This window comes from Dicentrarchus labrax, unplaced genomic scaffold (assembly GCF_905237075.1).
Source record: "Dicentrarchus labrax unplaced genomic scaffold, dlabrax2021, whole genome shotgun sequence".
Classification (NCBI taxonomy): Eukaryota; Metazoa; Chordata; class Actinopteri; family Moronidae; genus Dicentrarchus; species Dicentrarchus labrax.
Window position 1 is genome coordinate 23,295,812 of NW_026136705.1, and position 25,065 is coordinate 23,320,876.

The following is a 25,065-nucleotide window of genomic DNA, read 5'->3' on the forward strand; positions in this document are numbered from 1 at the left end:
CATGTCTACATGCACATTCAGACATAGTGATGCGCCACCCTCTGGCACGGGGTGCATGCTTGGCGATTTTGAACTGATTTACGTGACATTTTCAGTTGTGGTCCCCACTGTTACGACGGCCCGCCGCCGCGCCCCGGTTGGGTGGGTGCGGGTCCCGCCACCTGCTTGCAGCTTTAATTACATCTTGTGTTTCATTATTAACACAATATTTTCTTCACTGAAGTGTACTTGGACAGAGCTGTTGTTGCCAGCGCTGTGTTGTTTTGTGTATGTAAGTCATGTTTGTACTGCTGTAATACATAATTCAAATCAACACTAAAAAATGTAAAATTTATTCTACATACTAAAACATTAAAGAGCGCTGGTTCTACCCCATTCATGCCGTTTGTCAGCCTGACTCGTCTTGTTAAGTCGGCCCTCGACTAAATGCAGAGAAGACCAAGTACGTGGTATTCTCCACCTCCACCACTGACTATAACTTTCCTTTAAATGGCACCCACATGACTCTTGCTGAGTCCTACAAATACTTAAGAATTTGGCTTGAGGAGATTATCATTCAAGAATCCTCTTCAACATTTGACTCAAAAATTAAAATATCAAACTAGACTTTTTTTTTTACAGAATTAAAGGATGTCTGTCTTCTTCCAACTATAAAACTAATGTGCAGTCAACCTTCATGTCTCTCCTTGACTATGGAGAATTCTGTTTTGTAATACTGCTCCATCAACACTTAGTTACTAACAGTTAAATCCTGTGAATCACAGTACATTATGCTTTAATTCTAATTTACAAATTACACATTTTGTACTCATCATTGTTCTGTGTATCACTATTTTGGTGTCCCAAACTGCTGTAGCAGCTCAGTGAAACTGGGTTAGAGTTTACCAGTATGTGGGTTTTGGTGTGAGGACAATAGGGGAGGTGTGAAGGGCATAGATGTGAGATACTGCATGAGATGAAAGTAAGTTATAGTAGTTTGGCTTGCTGATTTGAGCACACGGTCAGCAGTTGTAGCAGCAGCTGCAGCAGTGAGTGCAACTAAGGTGCTGCAAAACCCACAGGGCCAGATTGTGGCAATCAAAAATAACTTTATAATTTTAGATAAGGTAAGGGTTGGGCTTAGACTTAGTCATGAATAATGCTTTAATAACAAATTAAGTTGCATTTTGATGTGAGTTGGGTCCAGTTTTCCTTGCGTGGTTCATCACTCTTACATCTGAGTAGATTATTTCATCTGCAGCGTTATCTGAAAGAAGTCAGAACAGACACTTTAAATGTATCTGACACATAGATAATCTATTGCATTGAATGTCAAAGGGCTTTAATGGTGTTTGGCTAAAGTTTTGAGAGTTGTCAGTCCGTCAGCTTTCAACAGTTCTACCACAGAATGGTAACATACAACAAAATAGGCGCAGTTTTATATGAACCATACCAGTTTTAATTTTCTGTATATTAATTTCTCAAATACTGCCTTATTTCATAACAGAAATACATGCTGTAACTCATTTGTTTCTTACAGTAGAACATTTGAGAAATATCTGTTTGAATACCTAAATACTTAATACAAGTACCTACTACAAAGCCTTCAGTATATACATGATAACATTAAAAAGGTTTTATATTCTATGTATTCCTGACAGTAGAATATGGCACTATAAACCTATGTAATGCCTGTGTCATGCAAAATAACAATCATACTGCCCAACACTATTTGACACCAGCCATTTAGGTCTTTCTGTATTGATTTTCATGGTGCACTAAACTGAATGTAGTTCAGAGGTATTTAGAGGTAGAAAAATGCTTCTCAGATATCTAGTCTAAAACCACAGTAGCCAATCCTTTGCAAAATTATAATAAGGAATAATATGTACACTTTACATGTTGTACATACTAATTTGGCAAACATTTGCATAAATATTAATCTTCTATATTAGAATTAGCAGAACATCTTTCTCTTACCTTCATTAACAGTCATGGGTCTTGTCTTGTTAAAATGTTTGATACCAAGAAACAGAGCCAAATGGACAAGTAGAGTGGCAAAACTTGCTATCACAGCCACAGTCCCAAGAGAGAAGTGAGAAATGGAACCTAGAAAATATAAATATCAACCAAAATTAGATATTGAAATTTTCAGGGCTACAAAGATCTTTCTGAAGTTTCTGAAACCACAGATCAAGCTGTGTACACGCTATTTAACAGACTGCATATGCATCATGCTGTATATATCTAAAAGCGTTTTCCTTAAAGCTATTAATGCGGTTTATTAAATAATTCAATTTAAAACATCTTTTCATAAATAAAAATAAAATTTAGGAATTAATTTAAATACACTACCTTTACAGCTTGTAAGGTGGATGACTGTTTGTTCTTTGCTGATATTGTTTCGGACATTACACATCAAGTTTCCTGTCAATTGACCATGTAAGCTGATGGTAACAATTGAAACACTGGGTTTATGTTGGTTATCAGTACTCCCAGCCAGTGGCAGTGTGTCCAGTTTTGAGCTGCTTTGGGAGTGACTGTGGTCTCTGGTCTGTATCAGTAAATGACCGTCCAAGGTCAAAATGAACTCTATTTCCTCTCCCTCAGAGGAGCAGCTGATGTTCATTTGTTCTGGTGACAGACACATCTGAGACACATCAGGCTTTGACACTGGAGCTGGAAGATGAACATATAGTTAACTACTAAGCAATAATACAATAATAGTAATAATAATAATAATAATAATAATAATTTAAAAAAAATAGTAGTAGACACATTTAGTAGAAAAAATACAGCCACATTACAGTCAAAACGTTTGGAATCACCTGCCAGAAAAGCTTGATTTGGTAGTGTAGTACAGGCGGGGAGGACGTATCTGTATCTTTGAACTCTCTGTCATGCTTTTAGGTTTTTGAAAGTCCTCTTCACAAATAGATGTTATTTTGTATGAAGGGTTTGCACAATGTTATATTTTGTACAAAGAGTACCAGACAGACAACTGAAATGACAGAAAGAGACAAAGATTCCTCTGACCCACTGTCTATGTTAAAACAGGCAGATGATTCCAAACCTTTGAGCCGTGTATATTACATTGATAAAGCATGTCAAAACATAGAGGATTTATGTTACCTACAGTACAGTATCAGATACACTCTCAGTATAATGCAATACAATACAGTTCAACGGCATTACAAACTGGAGCCTCCAAAATGAAAATAAGGTTAAATCCACACCTCTGTTCCAACAAAAAAGGGATAATTTACTGCAGGGCTGTTAAAGCTCATTGTACCTTAGAAAAACCTAAATTTAATTTTAACAGCATAATATATGTTCAGTTTAATTTACTTGAAACAAGTTGTATTCACAACACTGTAGCCTACAGCCAACAGTATAGTTTGTTAGTAGCAAGGTTCACAGACTTTTACCCTTTTTTAAAATTTTATATACATTACATACAATATTGAATATGATATTTACAACATTTGTATAATAATGTATGACCATCTGTATTTATATTTATGTACCTACAAAGTTAAAAATAATAATTAAAACATTTAAAAAATCATTCATTTCAAAAGGTATATAGATGTTTATGGGTTTTTTTCCTTTATCTTACCTTTTATTTCTAGATGCATTTTGATTTTATCCAACAATTTACCACCAGATCCAAATGTTTGCAGCAGGTAATCTCCAGAGTCCGTCCTCCGTGCACTGTTCAGCTTGAATGTTCCATTGGGGAAGAATACTGAGAAATTCATATATTCCCCATTTGTGATTACTGTCGCATTGACTGTGTTTAAAATGTTATATTTCTCATTCTTGGTCAAAATTCTCTTTGATATATTTGTATTTGTAGGCAGGTGAAAAAGCAATGGCTTCCCGAGTGCTCCAACACACTGCTGAGTTCCAGTAGGTCCAGATAAATTGCATTCCATGGACCCTGATAGGAACAACAACAAAATGCTTAAAATACTTTTAAAAACTGATGCACACCAGTTAGGATTTTATTTCAGTAGGAAAATGTAACTGACAATTCAAACTTACATAATAAAAAACATGAAATATCTTTTGATTATATCATAAATATGATTCTGTCCTTCGCTGTTGACAAGCAACAATTTAAAGTCATAAATTGACTGTGTTTTGTACTTACTTGTAATTGGAATCAGTTTTATACATTCATTTTGTAGGTGAAAGCATAATTTTAATTTGATCTTTGATAACCAAATGACTTATGAAACCATATAATGGGATATAGTAGCTGCTTTAGATTACCAAAACTATTGCATAAATAAATCTTTAGTAGTGTTTGGTCAACACCACCAATACTGTTAACTATCAAGTTACTCTGAAACGTACCTTTTACCAGAGCTGCTGACACCAGGGCTGTGATGATCATGTAGATGGAAATCATGTTTCTGTTGTAACACAACAATCAAATTATCTGTAAAACATGATGAAAATTAAAAAATACACTTCATAAAAACAATTGGTCAAACATGAACAATATGGATATTATGTGTGGATTATATGCATAATTAGAATACAGTTTTAGTCCTGGAAATGATAAAACTCATGCAATGAGTAATACATTTTTAGCACACTAACTCACATAACTGGCTCAGATTCAAACTAATTTCACTCACCACTTTTACAATGGGACGTCTTCCTGGCTTAGTGACTGGACTGTGAAGTATGCACTGACATGTAGTTGTTTTTTGTGGCTTTTTGTTTTGTTGTGTGGAGAGAATTGAGGAAGAGGTTATTTGCACTCAGCTGACGTACTACTGAAACACGTAGCTGCTCATCTTTTGTTGTACAGTGGCAGTATTTGATGCAGGAAGTGGATATTTTCTGCTATGTTTAATTTATAATTTCTAAATCTCTTATGCATTTTTAATGGCAGTTACACCACCTGATTGACTTTCTAAATTCAGTTATAACTTATTATTTAAGAAATTATGGCACAGAATATTATTTTAATTGATCATATTATTGTTGTAAGATTAGTGTTAGTGTTAAGCAGTGTACTTTATATGCACTGGGTCTCTTTTTTTTGTTCTCAGTCTATTATGATACAGCCACAGTGATGGACCACTGTGTATACGTTTAATTGCAAGCAAAGACTAAAAGATCAAAGATAGGTTGAAATAGAGAGCACTTGATAAAGTCATGCTGTGGTAGACTAATGCATCTGAGAATCAACACTGTGAAGACTAAAGAATCTTTAGTCATTTTAGCCATGACTTTATTCTCAATGCGTTTCTCAAATTATCAAAATATGCCAAGAAATCCATTCAGCAATAATAATAGGTCATGTGGCCAGGCTCAACTCTAAAAAGCTGACTCAAACTATGAAAGAAAGCAAGAATAATGAAATTAAAATCACAAGTTAAAACTTTGACAGCAAACTGGCCTCAGCACTGAAAAGCCATCCTTCATCTCCACAGTAATATAGTTGTCCAACAACTGTGGTGGGGTAAAGGAAATACACAGTTGCTTTCTCTGAAATGCATACTGTTGTATTAAGTAGCATTAAATGTAATTACAAAAGTAAAGTACAAGTACCTCAAAATCATACTGTAATTGCCTAAACATGGTTACATTTGGGGACCTGTGGCTCCACCCAGTGGTCACACAATGATTACTGCATTGCTTGGAGCTCATACTTAAAGCTGAGCAGTTGAAAATTTGTTCTATTCTCTCTCATTCTTATTTAATGCTCACCACTATACATTTTATGCTCATCACTCTACATTTTATCATTTAGACAGACTTAACTTTTCAAATGCTTAATGTCATATTGGTGTAAAATCTTATTCCACGAGGAGATGATAAAGCATTGACCAGAAACGTCTCAGGGACATTTTATTTTACTTTTAAATATGTCTTTCCACTTTCTCTTATCTTTTTTACCCGTTGTGTGGAATCTTGGAACAAATGTTAGAGGTTTATTAGGGGCCGGACAGCTCAACTGTCTGTCTCTCCTGGAATTGCCAATCTTCTTCTTTTTCTAATTAAAAGGAAATCGGCCTTCCCATGCATGAAAATAAATAAAACCTTGCACATAGGTTTGGTCCTATACTAAACCTCCTCAACTGGCATTGTGGGCTAATAGTCCTTTGAAAATAAATAATCCAGCTAGATTTTTGTGCGATCATAAATTGAGCTCACAATACATCAAAATGTCCTACTGTAAACAGCTACTATATATTGTTGCTAAATAAATAACCAACTAAAACTCAAATGTTCAATAAAAAAAAAATTAAAGTTATAGTAGATGTAGTTTAATGTAGTGTTTTCCTTTCCTCCAGGTATCTCAGCATGATCACAAATGGCCATTTGTGGCAAACATTGTTGTTGATTCAAGGTCAGGCTGATGCAGAATGAGCATTTTATACCATCATATCAATTTGGATGCTCCTCTTCCTACTCCTGGCTTTTATTTCTTCTCAAAATGCCTTGCGCTGCTATAATTTCCATTTGACCTAAATTTGGTGGTTTGAATGGTGACTCACATGCAGGGAACAACACACCAGAAAAGGAAATGAAATCATCAGCAAGTCTTTTAATATGTTTATTTTAAAAGACATTATACAATACCAGACACAATTCTGTGGCAAATCAATGAAAAACAGCATTGTCACATTTGGAAATTAAGTATAAAAAAATTGAGCATAGCGTTAGTTCAGGCAGGGCACGAAGTCAGGCTTAGCTTTCAGTTATAGCTATATCATACGATCACAGCTAGTCATAAACATACATCAGCTGATTCCTCTAAGCTTCCCATTGGATACCATACACAGTCAGCTGACAGCTCACCTGATTTCCTCAAGCATCCAATTGGCAACATCTACATGGCGCCTTATTTAAGCTGCTTTAGCCTGCCTGCCTATCTCTGCTGCTCCTCTACAAGCCTTTTGCACCCACCTCCACCCCAGCTCCTCCTTTTTACGTTGTTTCTAATTAATCAATGTCATTTTCTGATTGCCATTGATGCTTGCTCTGTTCTGTACCCTGGGGGGTCTCTGCTGCCGCTCTCCTTGTCTTAAACTTTTCCATGTAGGCACATGGAAGGGCAGGGAGGTGTGCTCTCCCTGCCTTAAGGTTTTCCACGTAGGCACGCGGAAGGACAAGGAGGTCCCAGAACAGAGCCATACCGCCAAATGTAAATTCTGCTTGGAATATAAGATATTTAGACGAAAGTGGTCCTGACTGAACTTATTTCAAAATTGAAGCTGACAAATAAAAAGAGAAAAAATACTTAATTTACTGGCAGAACAGTCAATATATGCAATATAGTCACTGAAAGGACTTTTCTAGAAGCAGCATTTAGGCAAGAGCTTTTGCATGGTTAATGTTTTATATAAAGATTTAAACTACATGTCATAGCTCTGTAGAGAATGGCATCTTTGGAAATACCTGGAAAAGTAAAAAAAAACAAAAAAATAAATAAAATAAAAGTATAACAAGCTTAGAATTAATTGAAAAGATTATTAATATTTTCTCACATATAATATTAGATTCTCAGGTTGGCCTATGACCTTAACCCATACATAAAAAACAATATACCAAAACACACAACCAAAATAGGAAACAGCAGTAACTATATAAATATTATCTTACCTTCTTTAACAGTAATGGTTTCTTATGTGCTAGGTAGATACCAAGACACAAAGCCAAAAGAAGTAGAATGAGAAGACCAACGTTCACAGCTGTAACAAGAGAGAAGTGATAAATGGAGACTATAAAACACAAACAAATACCAGACCAAATTAGATACTACAAAAATGCAGATATTTTATTCTCAAGCCTCAATATTCACTGCAAAAAAAAAAAAAAGGGTGTGACTTCTGTATCTATGTAAGTTGTAACTTATATGTAACAAAAAGGATGCAAACTTGTAATTGTCAGGACGACCAAATTCATCTTTATGAAAAGCTAACCACAAATCAAAAGTCGGATACAGCCTTAAATTAAATCAATAAATAAATAAGAATATAATTTAATAATTTATTTGAATACACTACCTATACAGCATGTAAGGTGGATAACTGTTTGTTCTCTGCTGACATTGTTTCGGACGTTACACATCAAGTTTCCTGTCAGTTGACCATGTAAGCTGATAGTAACAACAGAAACACCGGGTTTATGTTGGTTATCAGTACTGCCAGCCAGTGGCAGTGTATCCAGTGTTGGGCAGGCGCCCTAGGACGTCCTTTGTCTGCCAGACAGCGTCAGAGAAACACTGATTTTTTTTTTAAAAATGGGGTTGGGGGCTTGGTCTAGAAGCTGGGAACCTGGGGCTGAGGAAGCAGGGCTGACGAGACAAGATGAGTGGCTAAGGATAGGGAACAGAGACAGGGTAAAGGGGATCAAAGGGAGACTGTAGACTATGTAGACTGTAAGTGAAGTGTTGATAGATGCTTTTACAATTACAGTTGCTGAGTCAGTTGCTTGTTTTGTTGAGTTATGTATTTGTGTATATAATGCCAAATATTTCCAGCAATGTTCAAATACAGAAAAAAAAAGGTAACGGGTGTTTCACTGGTCGCCTGTCAGTGGCATCATATTCCCCTTTGCGCATGCATCAGCATTGTTGCTGTCTACTACAAGCTGCCACAAATGTACTTTTTATCCAGTTTTAAGCCACATTTTTACAATGCACTGGCAGCAGCTTGGCTAGCAGTCGCTCCAGGACGTCCTTTGTCTGCCAGACAGCGTCAGAGAAACACTGATTTTTAAGAAACTGGGGCAGGAGGCTTGGTCTAGAAGCTGGGAACCCGGGGCTGAATAAGCAGGGCTGACGAGACAAGATGAGTGGCTAAGGGGAGATATGGTAAAAGAGATTGAAGGGAGAAGACAGGAGGCAGTGCACAGGCTATGATCTGACAGCATGAAGGTGGCAGTATTTTGTAGAGGTCTTGATCATAGATCACAGAGGTAGATCATAGATACACAGAGGTCTATCACAGACAGATGCAGAAAACTAATCCATGCATTTGTTACTTCAAGGCTGGATTACTGCAACTCTTTATTATCAGGTTGCCCCAATAAGTCCATTAAAACGCTCCAATTAATTCAGAACGCTGCAGCAGAGTACTGACAGGAACTAGAAAAAGAGATCTCCCTGTACTAGCTACTCTGCATTGGCTCCCTATAAAATGTAGAATTGAATTTAAAATCCTCCTCCTCACCTATAAAGCTCTTCATGGTCAGGCCCCTTCTATCTTAAAGAGCTCATAGTACCCTATTACCCCACTAGAACACTACGCTCTGAATGCTGGGCTACTTGTGGTTCCTATAGTCTCTAAAAGTAGAACGGAGCCAGGCCTTCAGTTACAGCTCCTCCTGTGGAACCAGCTTCCAGTTGTGGTTCGGGAGGCAGACACCCTCACCACATTCAAGAGTAGGCTTAAGACATTCCTCTTTGATAAAGCTTATAGTTAGGGCTGGATCAGGTGAGTCCTGAACCATCCCTTAGTTTTGCTGCTATAGGCCTAGACTATGGGGGTTTCTGGTGCACTGAGCTACTCTCTCCCTTTCTGCACTCATTCTGTCCCTTTAATGCATGTTACTAACTCCACTTCTTCCCCGGAGTTCTTGTGCTTTCGTCCGCAGGTTCTCTGGATCCTGGTGGAGCCTCCTGCCATGGTCCTGCTTGACTGCCATTGCCAATACTGTTGTTGCTGTGCACCTGTCTTTTCCCCCCCCCCCCCCTCTCTCTTCTCTCTCTCTCTCTCTCTCACCCCAACTGGCGAGACAGACGACCACCCACCTAGAGCCGGAGGTCTGAGGTTTCTGCCTTTAACAGGCTTTTTCCTTGCCCTTGTCGCCAGTGCTTGCTCTGGTGGTCTTTGGGTCTCTGTAATTAATGTTAAGGTTCGGTCTAGACCTGCTCTATTTGAAAAGTGTCCTGAGATAACTTCTGTTATGAATTGGCGCTATACAAATAAAATTGATTGAATTGAAATTGAAAATCATAGATGAGGTGCAGCTGGTGTGGCTCTGCTCTACCACACCTGTCCTCACTCACACAGGGGGGGAGAAACTGGGGGTGGAAGCTGGTTAGGGGGCCACAGAATCATGAAAATAGATGTAAAAATGTGTTACTTTTATTTAAAAATGGTTTGATAAAAGTGTTTGGAGGTGGCTTTAAAACATGATTCACAGCTTAGAACATAAAAGAAGGCTAAACAATATTGCTTACATTTGTACTTTCTTATAGTGGAAATGGATCACATACTATCTGCAAACTGACAGATAACACTTTAATCAACACATATACACATATGGGATTGCAACTTTGAATGCTGACAAGATCGATTCAATTTTCTGCATAGTTAGTATAATGGTTTGAACAGTAGTGTGTTGCTGTAGTTAAAGTTTAAGAGTCAGTGTTATTTCATCGTTGCCACAATCCATATTTCAGGTTAAGTAGTGGGTTTAAGTTTGCAAGGTTTAGTTTGCACAATTTGTCCAAATTTATTGAGCACTGTGTAATAGTTACACTGATGATAGTATATTCAAATCATGAAAATTTGATTTGCAAGGCCTGTAATGACAGTAGTGTTTTATAGCATATTACTGCCACCCTGTGGTCAAAATATTAGTTAAAATCAGTCTGTTTTACTAGTCCATGTAGGTTATTTGACAAAGCAGGAATTGGAAAACCTTACAGTACCCTTTACACTGCAGTTATTATAGCCCATATGGTCTGCAATGTATACTTTTTAAGTGGACTCTACCATGATTTGTGGAAACAATGCTGTGTTGATTTAAAGTTACCAGTCACACTCAAATGTACAAGTTTGTTCATGGCCTCTGGCTCCATCGTGTGGTCAATGATGATCACTCCATTACTTGGATCTCCAACTTTAGTAATTACAAAAACAGTCACTACAAGGGATTCCAGATATTCTGTATGAATAAGCTACACTTTTCTAATGTTAAATTACTGATCCATTACTAATTATAAACCAGTGTGAAGAAAAACATTCTCAACGTCCCTTTTCTTGTTGTATGGTAACCTAAAAATGCTGTCTATATCTTTATATGTGACATTGCTTTGATAGTTTGTATAGTAAAACACAGACATGGAACTCCTTCACTGCACAGTATATTTATTTGAAAATCAATTCAAAAATGCCACACACAATTACAAAACCGATCACTTCAAATAAAAGCATTAATAATGAGTTTTTACATTTGGAACAAATTTTGGAACAAATTCTGCCATTTTAACTTCAGAATCAAAAGAAAAAGTTTTTTCACTGTAAATATTTGTCCCAGTATGGACTGAATCTTTACGTACACATGAAAATTAAACAAGTATAAACATTATATATGACATCTAAATATAGGACTTATCCAGAATATAACATAAAATACTTTAAATACTGTTGTAAGATGATGATTATTGTATGATTGTAAATATAAGTTTACCTATATGAATATATTAAATTAAAAAAATAACAACAAAAGATACAAACAATCCAATTTGAATTGTATGCACAACACCGTACTTTTCCGTTTGAGCTGTTGTTGCTAGCGCTGTGTTGTTTATGTTGATGTAAGTCATATTTGTACTGCTGTAATACATAATTCAAATCAACACTAAAAAATGTCTTCTACATACTAAAACATTAAAGAGCGCTGGTTCTAGCCCATTCATGCCGTTTGTCAGCCTGACTCGTCTTCTTAAGTCGGCCCTCGACTAAATGCAGAGAAGACCAAGTACGTGGTATTCTCCACCTCCACCACTGACTATAACTTTCCTTTAAATGGCACCCACATGACTCTTGCTGAGTCCTACAAATACTTAAGAATTTGGCTTGAGAGGAGATTATCATTCAGGAATCCTCTTCAACATTTGACTCACAAATCAAAATCAAACTATACTTTTTTTTTTTTCATAGAATTAAAGGATGTCTGTCTTCTTCCAACTATAAAACTATTGTGCAGTCAACCTTCATATCTGTCCTTGACTATGGAGAAATTCTGTTTTATAATGCTGCCTCATCAACACTAAGTTACTAACGTTAAATCCTGTGAATCATCACAGTACATTATGCTTCAATTCTATTTCACAAATGACACATTTTGTACTCATCATTGTTCTGTGTATCACTATTTTGGTGTCCCAAACCGCTGTAGCAGCTCAGTGAAACTGGGTTAGAGTTTACCAGTATGTGGGTTTTGGTGTGAGGACAACAGGGGAGGTGTGAAGGGCATCGATGTGAGATACTGCATGAGATGAAAGTAAGTTATAGTAGTTTGGCTTGCTGATTTGAGCACACGGACAGCAGTTGTAGCAGCAGTAGCAGTGAGTGCAACTTAAGTGCTGCAAAACCCACAGGGCCTGATTGTGGCAGTCAAAAATAACTTTATCAATTTACATAAGGTCAAGTTTAGGCTTAGACTTAGTCATGAATAATGTTTTAGAAACAAATTAAGTTGCATTTTGATGTGAGTTGGGTCCAGTTTTCCTTACATCTGAGTAGACTATTTCATCTGCAGCATTATCTGAAAGAAGTCAGAACAGACACTTTAAATGTATCTGGCACATAGATAATCTATTGCATTGAATGTCAAAGGCTTTCAACTGTTCTACCACAGAATGGTGACATAACTTTATTGATCAAAATAGGCGCAATTTTATATACTGGATGAACCATACCAGTTTTAATTTTCTGTATATTAATTTCTCAAATACTGCCTTATTGCATAACAGAAACACCTGCTGCAACTCATTTGTTTCTTATAGTAGAACATTTGAGAAATATCTGTTTGAATACCTAAATACTTAATACAAGTACATAATACAAAGCCTTCAGTATATACATGATAACATTAAAAATGTTTTATGTTCTATGTACTCCTGAATAGAATATGTCACTATAAACCTATGTAAAGCCTCTTTCATGCAAAAAAAAAAATAAAAATCATACTGCCCAGCACTATTTGACACCAGCCATTTAGGTCTTTGTTTTGATTTTCATGGCGCACTAAATTGAATGTAGTTCAGAGGTATTTAGAGGTAGAAAAATACTTTTCAGATATCTAGTCCAAATCTACAGTAGCCAATCCTTTGCAAAATTATAATCAGGAATAATGTGTGTACTGTACATGTTTTATATACTAATTCGGCAAACATTTGCATAAATATTAATCTTTTATATTAGAATTAGTAGAACATCTTTCTCTTACCTTCATTAACAGTCATGGGTCTTTTCTCTTTGAAATGTTTGATACCAAGAAACAGAGCCAAATGGACGAGTAGAGTGGTGACACTTGATATCACAGTCACAAGAGAGAAGTGAGAAATGGAACCTAGAAAATATAAATATCAACCAAAATTATATATTGAAATTTTCAGGGCTACAAAGATCTTTCTGAAGTTTCTAAAACCACAGATCAAGCTGTGTACATGCTATTTAACAGACTGCATTTATATCATGCAGTATATATCTAAAAGCGTTTTCCTTAAAGCTATAAATGCAGTGTATTAAATAAATCAATTTAAAACATTGGTAAATAAATATAAATAGAATTTAGGAATTTATTTAAATACAGAGAGAGACACAGAGAGACAGAAAGACAGAGGTGTGTCCACCAGCACCTTTGCACTGCTGCTCTTAGCAGTAAATGCACTTCATAAAACAATTGGTCAAACATGGACAATCTGGATATTATGTGTGGATTATACACATAATTATAATACAGTTTTAGTCCTGGAAATGATAAAACTCATGCAATGAGTAATACATTTTTATAAATTTTTAGCACACTAACTCACATAACTGGCTCAAATTCAGTTTAATTTCACTCAACGCGTATATAATGGGACGTCTTCCTGGCTTAATGACTGGACTGTGAAGTACGCACTGACATGGCTTGTGGCTTTTTGTTTTGTTGTGTGGAGAGAATTGAGGAAGAGGTTTTTTACACTTAGCTGACATACTACTGAAACACGTAGCTGCTCATCTTTTGTTGTACAGTGGCAGTATTTGATGTAGGAAGTGGATATTCTCTATGTTTAATTTCTAATTTAATCATGCATTTTTAATGGAAGTTAGACTACCTGATGGATTTTCTAAATGCAGTTTGAACTTATTATTTAGGAGGTTATGGCACAAAATATTATCTTAATTGATCATATTATTGTTGTAACAATGGTGATAGTGTTAAACGGTGTACTTTATATGCATTAGGTCTCCATATTTTACTAAAAAGAAATGAAAAGAAACATGCCGGCTGTGATCATTGCTCCAGCTTTGAGGAACAATGAAGCAAAACGTAGTGTACATAAGTCTGTAATTAGTCTGTACTTTGTAGTTGGGACAGAATTTTTTATAGGTACATTATTCAGAGTAGTTGGTATCACCAACGCTTGTTACAGGAAACACGTTAGATATGATAAACTCGGGTGTGCTTGGTCGGTGAGAAACCACAGCTTTTTTCCATTCTCAGTCTGTGCTTCAGCCACAGTGATGGACCTCTGTGTATATTTTTAATTGCAAGCAAAGACTAAAAGATCAAAGATAGGTTCATATAGAGAGCATGTGATAAAGTCATGCTGTGTTAGGCTGATGGATCTGAGAATCAACACCGTGAAGACTAAACAATCTTTAGTCATTTTAGCCATGACCTTATTCTCAATGCGTTTCTCAAATTATCAAAATATGCCAAGACATCCATTCAGCAATAACAATAGGTCAGGTGGCCAGGCTTAAACTCTAAAAAGATGACTCAAACTATGAAAGAAAGCATAAAGAATTAAATCAAAATCACAAGTTACCACTTTGACAGCAAAGTGGCCTCAGCACTGAAAAAGCCATCCTGGCTCCACCCTGTGGTCACACAATGATTACTGCATTGCTTGGAGCTCATACTTAAAGCTGAGCAGTTGAATTGTTGTTCTATTCTCTCATTCTTATTTAATGCTCATCACTATACATTTTATCATTTAGACAGACTTAACTTTTCAAATACTTAATGTCATATTGGTGTAAAATCTTTTTCTACGAGGAGATGATAAAGCATTGACCAGAAATGTCTCAGTGAAATTTCATTTTGCTTTAAATATGTCTTTCTACTTACTCGTCTCTTTTTTACCTGTTGTGTGGAATCTTAGAACAAATGTTAGAGGTTTATTAGGGGCCGGACAGCTCAACTGTCAGTCCCTCCTAGAATTGCCAATCTTCTTCTTTTTCTAAATAAAAGGAAATTGGCCTTCCCATGCATGAAAATAAACAAAATCTTGTACATAGGTCTGGTACTTTGCATAACCTCCTCAACTGGCATTGTGGGCTAATAGTCCTTTGAAAACAAATAACCCAGCCAGATTTTTGAATGATCATAAATTCAGCTCACACTACATCCAAATGTCCTACTGTAAACGGTAAACAGCTACTACAAATTGTTGCAAAATAAATATACAACTAAAACTCCAATGTTCAATAAAAAAAAAAAAAATGAAGTTATAGTAGATGTATTTTGATGTAGTGTTTTCCTTTCCTCCAGGTATCTCAGCATGATCACAAATGGCCATTTGTGGCAAACATTTTGAACTCAAGATCAGAGTCATGCAGAATGAGCATTTTATACCTATTCTATCAATTTGGATGCTCTTCTTCCTCCTCCGGTCTTCTCTTCCTTGTCAAAATGCCTAACCCTGCTATAATTTCCATTTGACTTACATTTGGTGGTTTGAATGGTGACTCATATGCAGGAAACAACACACAACCAGAAAAGGAAATTAAATCATAAGCAAGTCTTTTAATATGTTTATTTTAAAAGATATCATACAATGCCAGACACACTTTTGTGGAAAATCACATTTGGAAAGTAAGTTTAAAAAACAAATTCCACAAGTTCATAACTGAAGCCGACAAATCAAAATAGAAAAATACTTAATTTACTGGCAGAACAGTCAATATATGCAATATAGTCACAGAACGGACTTTTGAAGAGGCAGCATTTAGGCAAGAGCTGTTACATGATTAATGTTTTATATGAAGATTAAACAACATGTTGTCACAGCTCAGTAGAGAATGCCATCTTTAGAAATACCTGGAAAAGAAAAAAAAGTAAATAAAAGTACAACAAGCTTAGAATCAATTGACAATTATTATTAAGATTTTCTCACACATAATATTAGATTCTCAGGTTGGCCTATGACCTTAACCCATACATATAAAACAGGGCTAACAACAATATACCAAGACACACAACCAAAATAGGAAAGAGAATAACAGCAGCAACCATATAAATATTATCTTACCGTCTTTAAGAGTAATGGATCTTGCTTTCTTATGTGCTAGGCAGACACCAAGACACAAAGCCAAAAGAAGTAGAATGATAAGACCAGCTCTCACAGCAATAACAACAGAGAAGTGAGAAATGGAGACTAGAAAACACAAACAAATATCAGACCAAATTAGATACTACAATAATGCAGACATTTTATTCTCAAGCCTCAATATTCCCAACCCTGACCCAGATATGTGGCTAAAAACATGTAAGTTTTAACTTATATGCAACAAAAAGGATGCAAACATGTAAATGTCAGGATGACCAATATCATCTTTATGAAGGGCAAACCACAAATCAAAAGTCAGATACAGCCCTAAATTAAATCAATAAATAAATAAGAATAGAATTTGATAATGTATTTAAATACACTACCTTTACAGCTTGTAAGGTGGATGACCGTTTCCTTTCCGCTGATATTGTTTCGGACGTTACACATGAAGTTTCCTGTCAGTTGACCATGTAAGCTGATGGTAACAATTGAAACACTGGGTTTATGTTGGTTATCAGTACTCCCAGCCAGTGGCAGTGTGTCCAGTGTTGAGCTGCTTTGGGAGTGACTGTGGTCTCTGGTCTGTATCAGTAAATGACCGTCCAAGGTCAAAATGAACTCTATTTCCTCTCCCTCAGAGGAGCAGCTGATGTTCATTTGTTCTGGTGACAGACACATCTGAGACACATCAGGCTTTGACACTGGAGCTGGAAGATGAACATATAGTTAACTACTAAGCAATAATACAATAATAATAATAATAATAATAATAATAATAATAATGAAAAAAAAATAGTAGTAGACACATTTAGTAGAGAAAATACAGCCACATTACAGTCAAAACGTTTGGAATCACCTGCCAGAAAAGCTTGATTTGGTAGTGTAGTAGAGTCAGGGAGGACGTATCTGTATCTTTGAACTCTCTGTCATGCTTTTAGGTTTTTGAAAGTCCTCTTCACAAATAGATGTTATTTTGTATGAAGGGTTTGCACAATGTTATGTTTTGTACAAAGAGTACCAGACAGACAACTGAAATGACAGAAAGAGACAAAGATTCCTCTGACCCACTGTCTATGTTAAAACAGGCAGATGATTCCAAACCTTTGAGCGGTGTATATTACATTGATAAAGCATGTCAAAACATAGAGGATTTATGTTACCTACAGTACAGTATCAGATACACTCTCAGTATAATGCAATACAATACAGTTCAACGGCATTACAAACTGGAGCCTCCAAAATGAAAATAAGGTTAAATCCACACCTCTGTTCCAACAAAAAAGGGATAATTTACTGCAGGGCTGTTATAGCTCAGTGTACCTTAGAAAAACCTAGATTTAATTTTAACAGCATAATATATGTTCAGTTTAATTTACTTGAAACAAGTTGTATTCACAACACTGTAGCCTACAGCCAACAGTATACTTTGTTAGTAGCAAAGTTCACAGACTTTTACCCTTTTTTTTAATTTTATATACATTACATACAATATGATACATATTGAATATGATATTTACAACATTTGTATAATAATGTATGACCATCTGTGTTTATATTTATGTACCTACAAAGTTAAAAATAATAATTAAAACATTTAAAAAATCATTCATTTCAAAAGGTATATAAATGTTTATGGTTTTTTTTCCCTTTATCTTACCTTTTATTTCTAGATGCATTTTGATTGTATCCAACAATTTACCATCAGATCCATATGTTTGCAGCTGGTAATCTCCAGAGTCCGTCCTCCGTGCACTGTTCAGCTTGAATGTTCCATTGGTGAAGAATACTGAGTTATTCATGTATTGTTGAATTACTGAATTGTTGGCAATGTTTAAAATGGTAAATTTCTCATTCTTTTTTAACCTTATCTTTGATATATTTGTATTTGTAGGCAGGTGAAAAAGCAATGGCTCCCCGGGTGCTCCAACACACTGCTGAGTTCCAGTAGGTCCAGATAAATTGCATTCCATGGACCCTGATAGGAACAACAACAAAATGCTTAAAATACTTTTAAGAACTGCTACACACCAATTAGGATTTTATTTCAGTAGGAAAATGTGACTGACCATTCAAACTTACATAATAAAAAACATGAAATATCTTTTGATTATATCATAAATATAATTCTGTCCTTCGCTGTTGACAAGCAACAATTTAAAGTCATAGATGGACTGTGTTTTGTACTTACTTGTAAATGGAATCAGTGTTATACATTCATTTTGTAGGTGAAAGCATAATTAGGGATCGAGCACTGACCAGTGCAAGACCCTATTGTTCTTCTAGGAATTATTATTATTATTATTTTTAGCCGCCTTCTAACGCATATTTGACCCCCGCAGCATTCTCAAAAAGTCATGAAAATTTGCACAAAATTCAAACGTAGCGAAAATACCGATATGACATTGTCCCCGTGCACGGGCGCCGCCAAACGGCTAAGCCACACCCCCCAGAAATTGGTACGCATGTGTATGATGATAAAAGAAGCAGAAAAGTCTCAAGGACCCATACCTCAAACCCAACAGGAAGTCGGCCATTTTGGATTTTGTGGCCATTTTTGGCGATTTGCACACGTTGTATTTGAACGAACTCCTCCTAGGGCGTTTATCGGACCGACTTCAGATTTGGACACAGCCATCTAAAAAAAGTTGTGCTATTCACGTTATTCCGTCAAACATCGTGGATGTGGCGTGGCGTCCCGTGGCGTGCAATTTCGATCGTTCGCCATAAAAAGAGGGATTCGTAATAACTTCTGCGTTCATGATCCGACTGCAACGAAACTTCACATGTTTGATAAGAGTCCCGCCCTGAACACGTCTATGTGATAATATTCGGTAATAGTCAGAGCGCCACCTAGTGGCAACAGGAAGTATCACGTTTTATACTTTCATTTTCCACTCCTAGCAGGATGATCAGATCCAGCTGAAATTTACTTATAAAATGCAAAACACATTGTTGATGATATGTGATGACTGAGGGGGCGTGTCTTTGGCGTGGCGGGAAATATTGATGTACCGCCACAAAACACGAATTTGCTATAACTTGAGTGTACATTGTCCAATCGGCTCCAAACTTCCCTTGTCTGATAAGAGTCCCGCCCTGAACACATAGTGATAGCGCCACCTAGTGGCAATAGGTAGTAAGTGCTGCAGGGCGATTTTGAGCTGATTTACGTGACATTTTCATGTTGTGGTCCGCGCTTGTTACGATCGCACGTGACGTGGCCGCAGCACACCCCGGAAGCCCGTGACGCGGTCGCGGCACACGATCCCGTCCAACGCTGCTTGCAGCTTTAATTTTAATTTGATCTTTGATAACCAAATGACTTATGAAACCATATAATGGGATATAGTAGCTGCTTTAGATTACCAAAACTATTGCATAAATAAATCTTTAGTAGTGTTTGGTCAACACCACCAATACTGTTAACTACCAAGTTACTCTGAAACGTACCTTTTACCAGAGCTGCTGACACCAGGGCTGTGATGATCATGTAGATGGAAATCATTTTTCTGTTGTAACACAACAATCAAATTATCTGTAACACATGATGAAAATTAAAAAATACACTTCATTAAAATAATTGGTCAAACATGAACAATATGGATATTATGTGTGGATTATATGCATAATTAGAATACAGTTTTAGTCCTGGAAATGATAAAACTAATGCAATGAGTAATACATTATTACACATTTTTAGCACACTAACTCACATAACTGGCTCAAATTCAAACTAATTTCACTTACCGCTTTTACAATGGGACGTCTTCCTGGTTTAGTGACTGGACTGTGAAGTATGCACTGACATGTAGTTGTTTTTTGTGGCTTTTTGTTTTGTTGTGTGGAGAGAATTGAGGAAGAGGTTATTTGCACTCAGTACTACTGAAACACTAGCTGCTCATCTTTTGTTGTACAGTGGCAGTATTTGATGCAGGAAGTGGATATTTTCTGCTATGTTTAATTTATAGTTTCTAAGTCTCTTATCATGCATTTTTAATGGCAGTTACACTACCTGATTGCCTTTCTAACTTCAGTTACAACTTATTATTTAGGAAAGTATGGCACAGAATATTATTTTAATTGATCATATTATTGTTGTTAGATTAGTGTTAGTGTTAAGCAGTGTACTTTATATGCACTGGGTCTCTTTTTATTCTACTAAAAAAATGAAAAGAAACATGCCGGTTGTGATCATTGCTCCAGCTTTGAGGGAAAATTAAGCAAAATGTAGTCTACAAAAATCTGTAATTACTCTGTACTTTGTAGTTGGGGCAGACATTTAAATGCAATGTAGCATGTATGTACAATATAGCATGTACATGATAAGTTATCATTGACTACAGACCTGAAATGTACCTGTAAATAAGTCCAGTTATATTTGGCAAGCCTTTTTTCATTTTATAATCAAATCTAAGGGGTTTTTAGCCACATATATAGAAACCTGTTATATTTTTATTAGATTGCAAGCATATACTAGAGCTGTGTGATGAGATTGTGTATTTTCGCAAAGGGTACAAAGAAATAAACACCTCCTGGCTCTCAACATGTATTTATAGGTACATTAATCAGAGTAGTTGGTATCACCAACGCTTGTTACAGGAAACATGTTAGATATGATAAACTCGGGTGTGCTTGGTCGGTGAGAAACCACAGCTTTTTTCCATTCTCAGTCTGTGCTTCAGCCACAGTGATGGACCTCTGTGTATATTTTTAATTGCAAGCAAAGACTAAAAGATCAAAGATAGGTTGATATAGAGAGCACGTGATAAAGTCATGCTGTGGTAGACTGATGGATCTGAGAATCAACACCGTGAAGACTAAACAATCTTTAGTCATTTTAGCCATGACTTTCTTGTCAATGCATTTCTCAAATTATCAAAATATGCCAAGAAATCCATTCAGCAATAATAATAGGTCATGTGGCCAGGCTCAAACTCTAAAAAGCTGACTCAAACTATGAAAGAAAGCATAAAGAATTAAATCAAAATCACAAATTACAACTTTGACAGCAAACTGAAAAAGCACTGATAAAGCCATCCTTCATCTCCACAGTAATATAGTTGTCCAACAACTGTGGTGGGCTAAAGGAAATACACAGTTGTTTTCTCTGAAATGCATACTGTTGTATTAAGTAGCATTAAATGTAATTACAAAAGTAAAGTACAAGTACCTCAAAATCATACCGTAATTGCCTAAACATGGTTACATTTGGGGACCTGTGGCTCCACCCAGTGGTCACACAATGATTACTGCATTGCTTGGAGCTCATACTTAAAGCTGAGCAGTTGAATTGTTGTTCTATTCTCTCATTCTTATTTAATGCTCATCACTCTACATTTTATCATTTAGACAGACTTAACTTTTCAAATATTTAATGTCATATTGGTGTAAAATCTTTTTCTACGAGGAGATGATAAAGCATTGACCAGAAACGTCTCAGTGAAATTTCATTTTACTTTAAATATGTCTTTCCACTTTCTCGTCTCTTTTTTACCTGTTGTGTGGAATCTTAGAACAAATGTTAGAGGTTTATTAGGGGCCAGACAGCTCAACTGTCAGTCTCTCCTAGAATTGCCAATCTTCTTCTTTTTCTAAATAAAAGGAAATTGGCCTTCCCATGCATGTATATAAACAAAATCTTGCACATAGGTCTGGTACTTCCTCCTCAACTGGCATTGTGGGCTAATAGACCTTTGAAAACAAATAACCCAGCCAGATTTTTGAATGATTATAAATTGAGCTCACACTAGTAGTGTTTTACTTTCCTCCAGGTATCTAAGCATTATCACAAATGGCCATTTGTGGCAAACATTGTGAATTCAAGATCAGGCTGATGCAGAATGAGCATTTTATACCTATTCCAGCAATTTGGATGCTCTTTTTCCTCCTCCTCCTTTGGTGGTTTGAATGGTGACTCATATGCAGAAAACAACACACCAGAAAAGGAAATGAAATCATCAGCAAGTCTTTTAATATGTTTATTTTAAAAGACATTATACAATACCAGACACAATTCTGTGGCAAATCAATAAAAACAGCATTGTCACATTTGGAAATTAAGTTTAAAAAACTTATTTCAAAATTGAAGCTGACAAATAAAAAGAGAAAAAATACTTAATTTACTGGCAGAACAGTCAATATATGCAATATAGTCACTGAAAGGACTTTTCTAGAAGCAGCATTTAGGCAAGAGCTTTTGCGTGGTTAATGTTTTATATAAAGATTTAAACTACATGTCATAGGTCAGTAGAGAATGGCATCTTTGGAAATACCTGGAAAAGTAAAAAAAAAACAAATAAATAAATAAATAAAATAAAAGTGTAACAAGCTTAGAATTAATTGAAAAGATTATTAATATTTTCTCACATATAATATTAGATTCTCAGGTTGGTCTACGACCTTAACCCATACATAAAAAACAATATACCAAGACACACAACCAAAATAGGAAACAGCAGTAACTATATAAATATTATCTTACCTTCTTTAACAGTAATGGTTTCTTATGTGCTAGGTAGATACCAAGACACAAAGCCAAAAGAAGTAGAATGAGAAGACCAACTTTCACAGCTGTAACAAGAGAGAAGTGATAAATGGAGACTATAAAACACAAATACCAGACTTAGATACTACAAAAATGCAGATATTTTATTCTCAAGCCTCAATATTCACTGCAAAAAAAAAAAGGGGGGGTGTGACTTCTGTATCTCTAAGTTGTAACTTATATGTAACAAAAAGGATGCAAACATGTAATTGTCAGGACGACCAAATTCATCTTTATGAAAAGCTAACCACAAATCAAAAGTCGGATACAGCCTTAAATTAAATCAATAAATAAATAAGAATATAATTTAATAATTTATTTGAATACACTCAGAGCCGCCACAACGGGGCAGGCAACCCAGGCAATTGCCTGAAGGGGGCCCCGAGGGACGGCTGACGTCAATGACAAAATAATGGAACTGCTTTAGACGCTGCAACGACAACTCATCGGAAATCCCCCGCACAGGGCCCTTTCCGAGTTGTCACTGGCTAGTTGCTAGTAGGGGGGCCCGACAGACGGCTGATATCGCTCCATATCAGCGACACAACTTGAAACCCCCGTAGACACTGCAATGACAGGTCGGGAATAATCTCCCTAATGGGGCCCCCTTACTAGCCAGCATCGACGGTCCCGGTCAAACACACAGATGAAAAAATGAAGCGAACATATCTCTCTGGGCACACGAAAAGAAAAACAAATCAAGAAGAGGATGAAAAGAAAAAACGTCACAGTGGTAAGTGGGAATGTGTAAGCTATGTGTGTTACATTATAAAAAAGTAGTGCTGCCAGCCAGACTGCCACTTTATCCCAAACTCCCAGTCATCCACCAAGCACCAAAAAAAGTTTACTGCACATTAAAGTCCGAGTAAAGTGAATTCAGCCATTTTCTTCTAAACACATTCATAGCCACACAATAAGTTAGTCCTTTGCTGCCAATGCCAATGATATTTTCTCCCAGAATAAAGCATTTGTTGTCAAATGTTAAAACTGATACCAGCATCAATTCTGCTGTCAGTTTAGTCTGTCTAAACTGGTGCTAATTTGAATTTGGAATTATGTTATTTAAATGTGAGCTGCTGGACAACTGAATTTCCCTTTGGGGATAAGTAAAGTATATCCTATCCTATATATCCATACATTTTATGCTATAGCCTAAATGTTACATTAAATAAAATGTTAACGTGAAGCATTAAAGTTGTTACTGCAAATGGATGTTTATTAATTATTCCATACAGATCTCAAATGTTGTGTTTGTGTAGCATGCACAGTTCTTTACTTTATGCAAGCCAACCAAATACATTGTGCTCTTTTCTTTTTTCTTCCTCAAGGCGCTTTGTTGAAGTTTTTCTGGCCCACAACAACAACAGCAGCAGCAGCAGCAACAGCAGACCTCTACACATCAAAGTAGAAACTTATTTAGTTTCCTTTTTAAAGTTAAGATTACAGTGACTTGCTCTCCCATTTAAAATATATCATGGGATCTATCTGATCTAATATGACTACACAAATATTTTTCTTAAACAATTATTTCTTATACTATTTTCGTTCTAGCAATATCAACCTCAGATCATGAGGGGAGAATTGGAGATCAATTCTGCTGTCTACACTTTTCCAGACCACGCCTCCACCTGCCCAAATGACATGTTAAACTACATTTACAGTGAAAACCTTCTGGATCTGTACAGTAATCTAAGCATTGCATTGTGTCTCCTCTTGACTCTTGTTGTCTCTGGTGAGAGGAGCTTTTCTGCTTTGAAGTTGATCAAAACCTATTTGAGGTCAACCATGTGCCAGGAGAGGCTCACAGGACTGGCACTGATTTCAATAGAAAGAGTTGTTCGGAGGTCCTTAGATATGGAAGACATAGTGGCTGCATTTGCAGAAGCCAAGGCCCGCAAGCAGCAGTTTTAAGAAAAAAAAGGCACTACTATTGGACTGTGGATATAGGACCAAGGTGTCACAGCAAGTCTTAAGTTCTTCCTTTCCACTTCAATTCCGTTTTTATCATTCTGAAAATTTTGGCTGGCAGCGTGTCCAGTGTTCGGCAGTCGCTTCAGGACGTCCTTTGTCTGCCAGACAGCGTTGGAGAAACACAGATTTTTTTTAAAAATGGGGTTGGGGGCTTGGTCTAGAAGCTGGGAACCTGGGGCTGAGGAAGCAGGGCTGATGAGACAAGATGAGTGGCTAAGGATAGGGAACAGAGACAGGGTAAAGAGGTGAAGGGAGGAGACAG

General features: G+C 36.3%; 2 protein-coding genes across 7 annotated transcripts in view; both read right to left on the bottom strand.

Moving 5' to 3' along the window:
- Nucleotides 1-25,065, bottom strand: part of LOC127363589 (sodium-dependent phosphate transport protein 2A-like) — a 110,501-nt gene that overhangs the window by 51,997 nt on the left and 33,439 nt on the right. The gene's annotated exons all lie outside the window — the stretch shown is intronic.
- On the bottom strand, nucleotides 202-20,116 carry LOC127363592 (T-cell surface antigen CD2-like). 6 transcript variants are annotated; one of them, XM_051400276.1, is made up of 6 exons: nucleotides 20,036-20,116; nucleotides 19,739-19,797; nucleotides 17,946-18,263; nucleotides 2,335-2,658; nucleotides 1,960-2,088; nucleotides 202-1,246 (listed from the first exon to the last, which is right to left on the bottom strand). In XM_051400276.1, the coding sequence occupies exons 2-6, from the start codon at nucleotides 19,791-19,793 to the stop codon at nucleotides 1,155-1,157; spliced, it is 918 nt and encodes a 305-aa protein (XP_051256236.1). In that variant the 5' UTR covers nucleotides 19,794-19,797; nucleotides 20,036-20,116; the 3' UTR covers nucleotides 202-1,154. The 6 variants fall into 6 exon arrangements, with proteins under 6 accessions (XP_051256236.1, XP_051256235.1, XP_051256240.1 ...); XM_051400275.1 differs by having other exon boundaries at nucleotides 19,739-19,823; nucleotides 20,036-20,115; XM_051400280.1 differs by lacking the exons at nucleotides 19,739-19,797; nucleotides 20,036-20,116 and adding exons at nucleotides 3,599-3,701; nucleotides 18,477-18,722 and having other exon boundaries at nucleotides 18,152-18,263.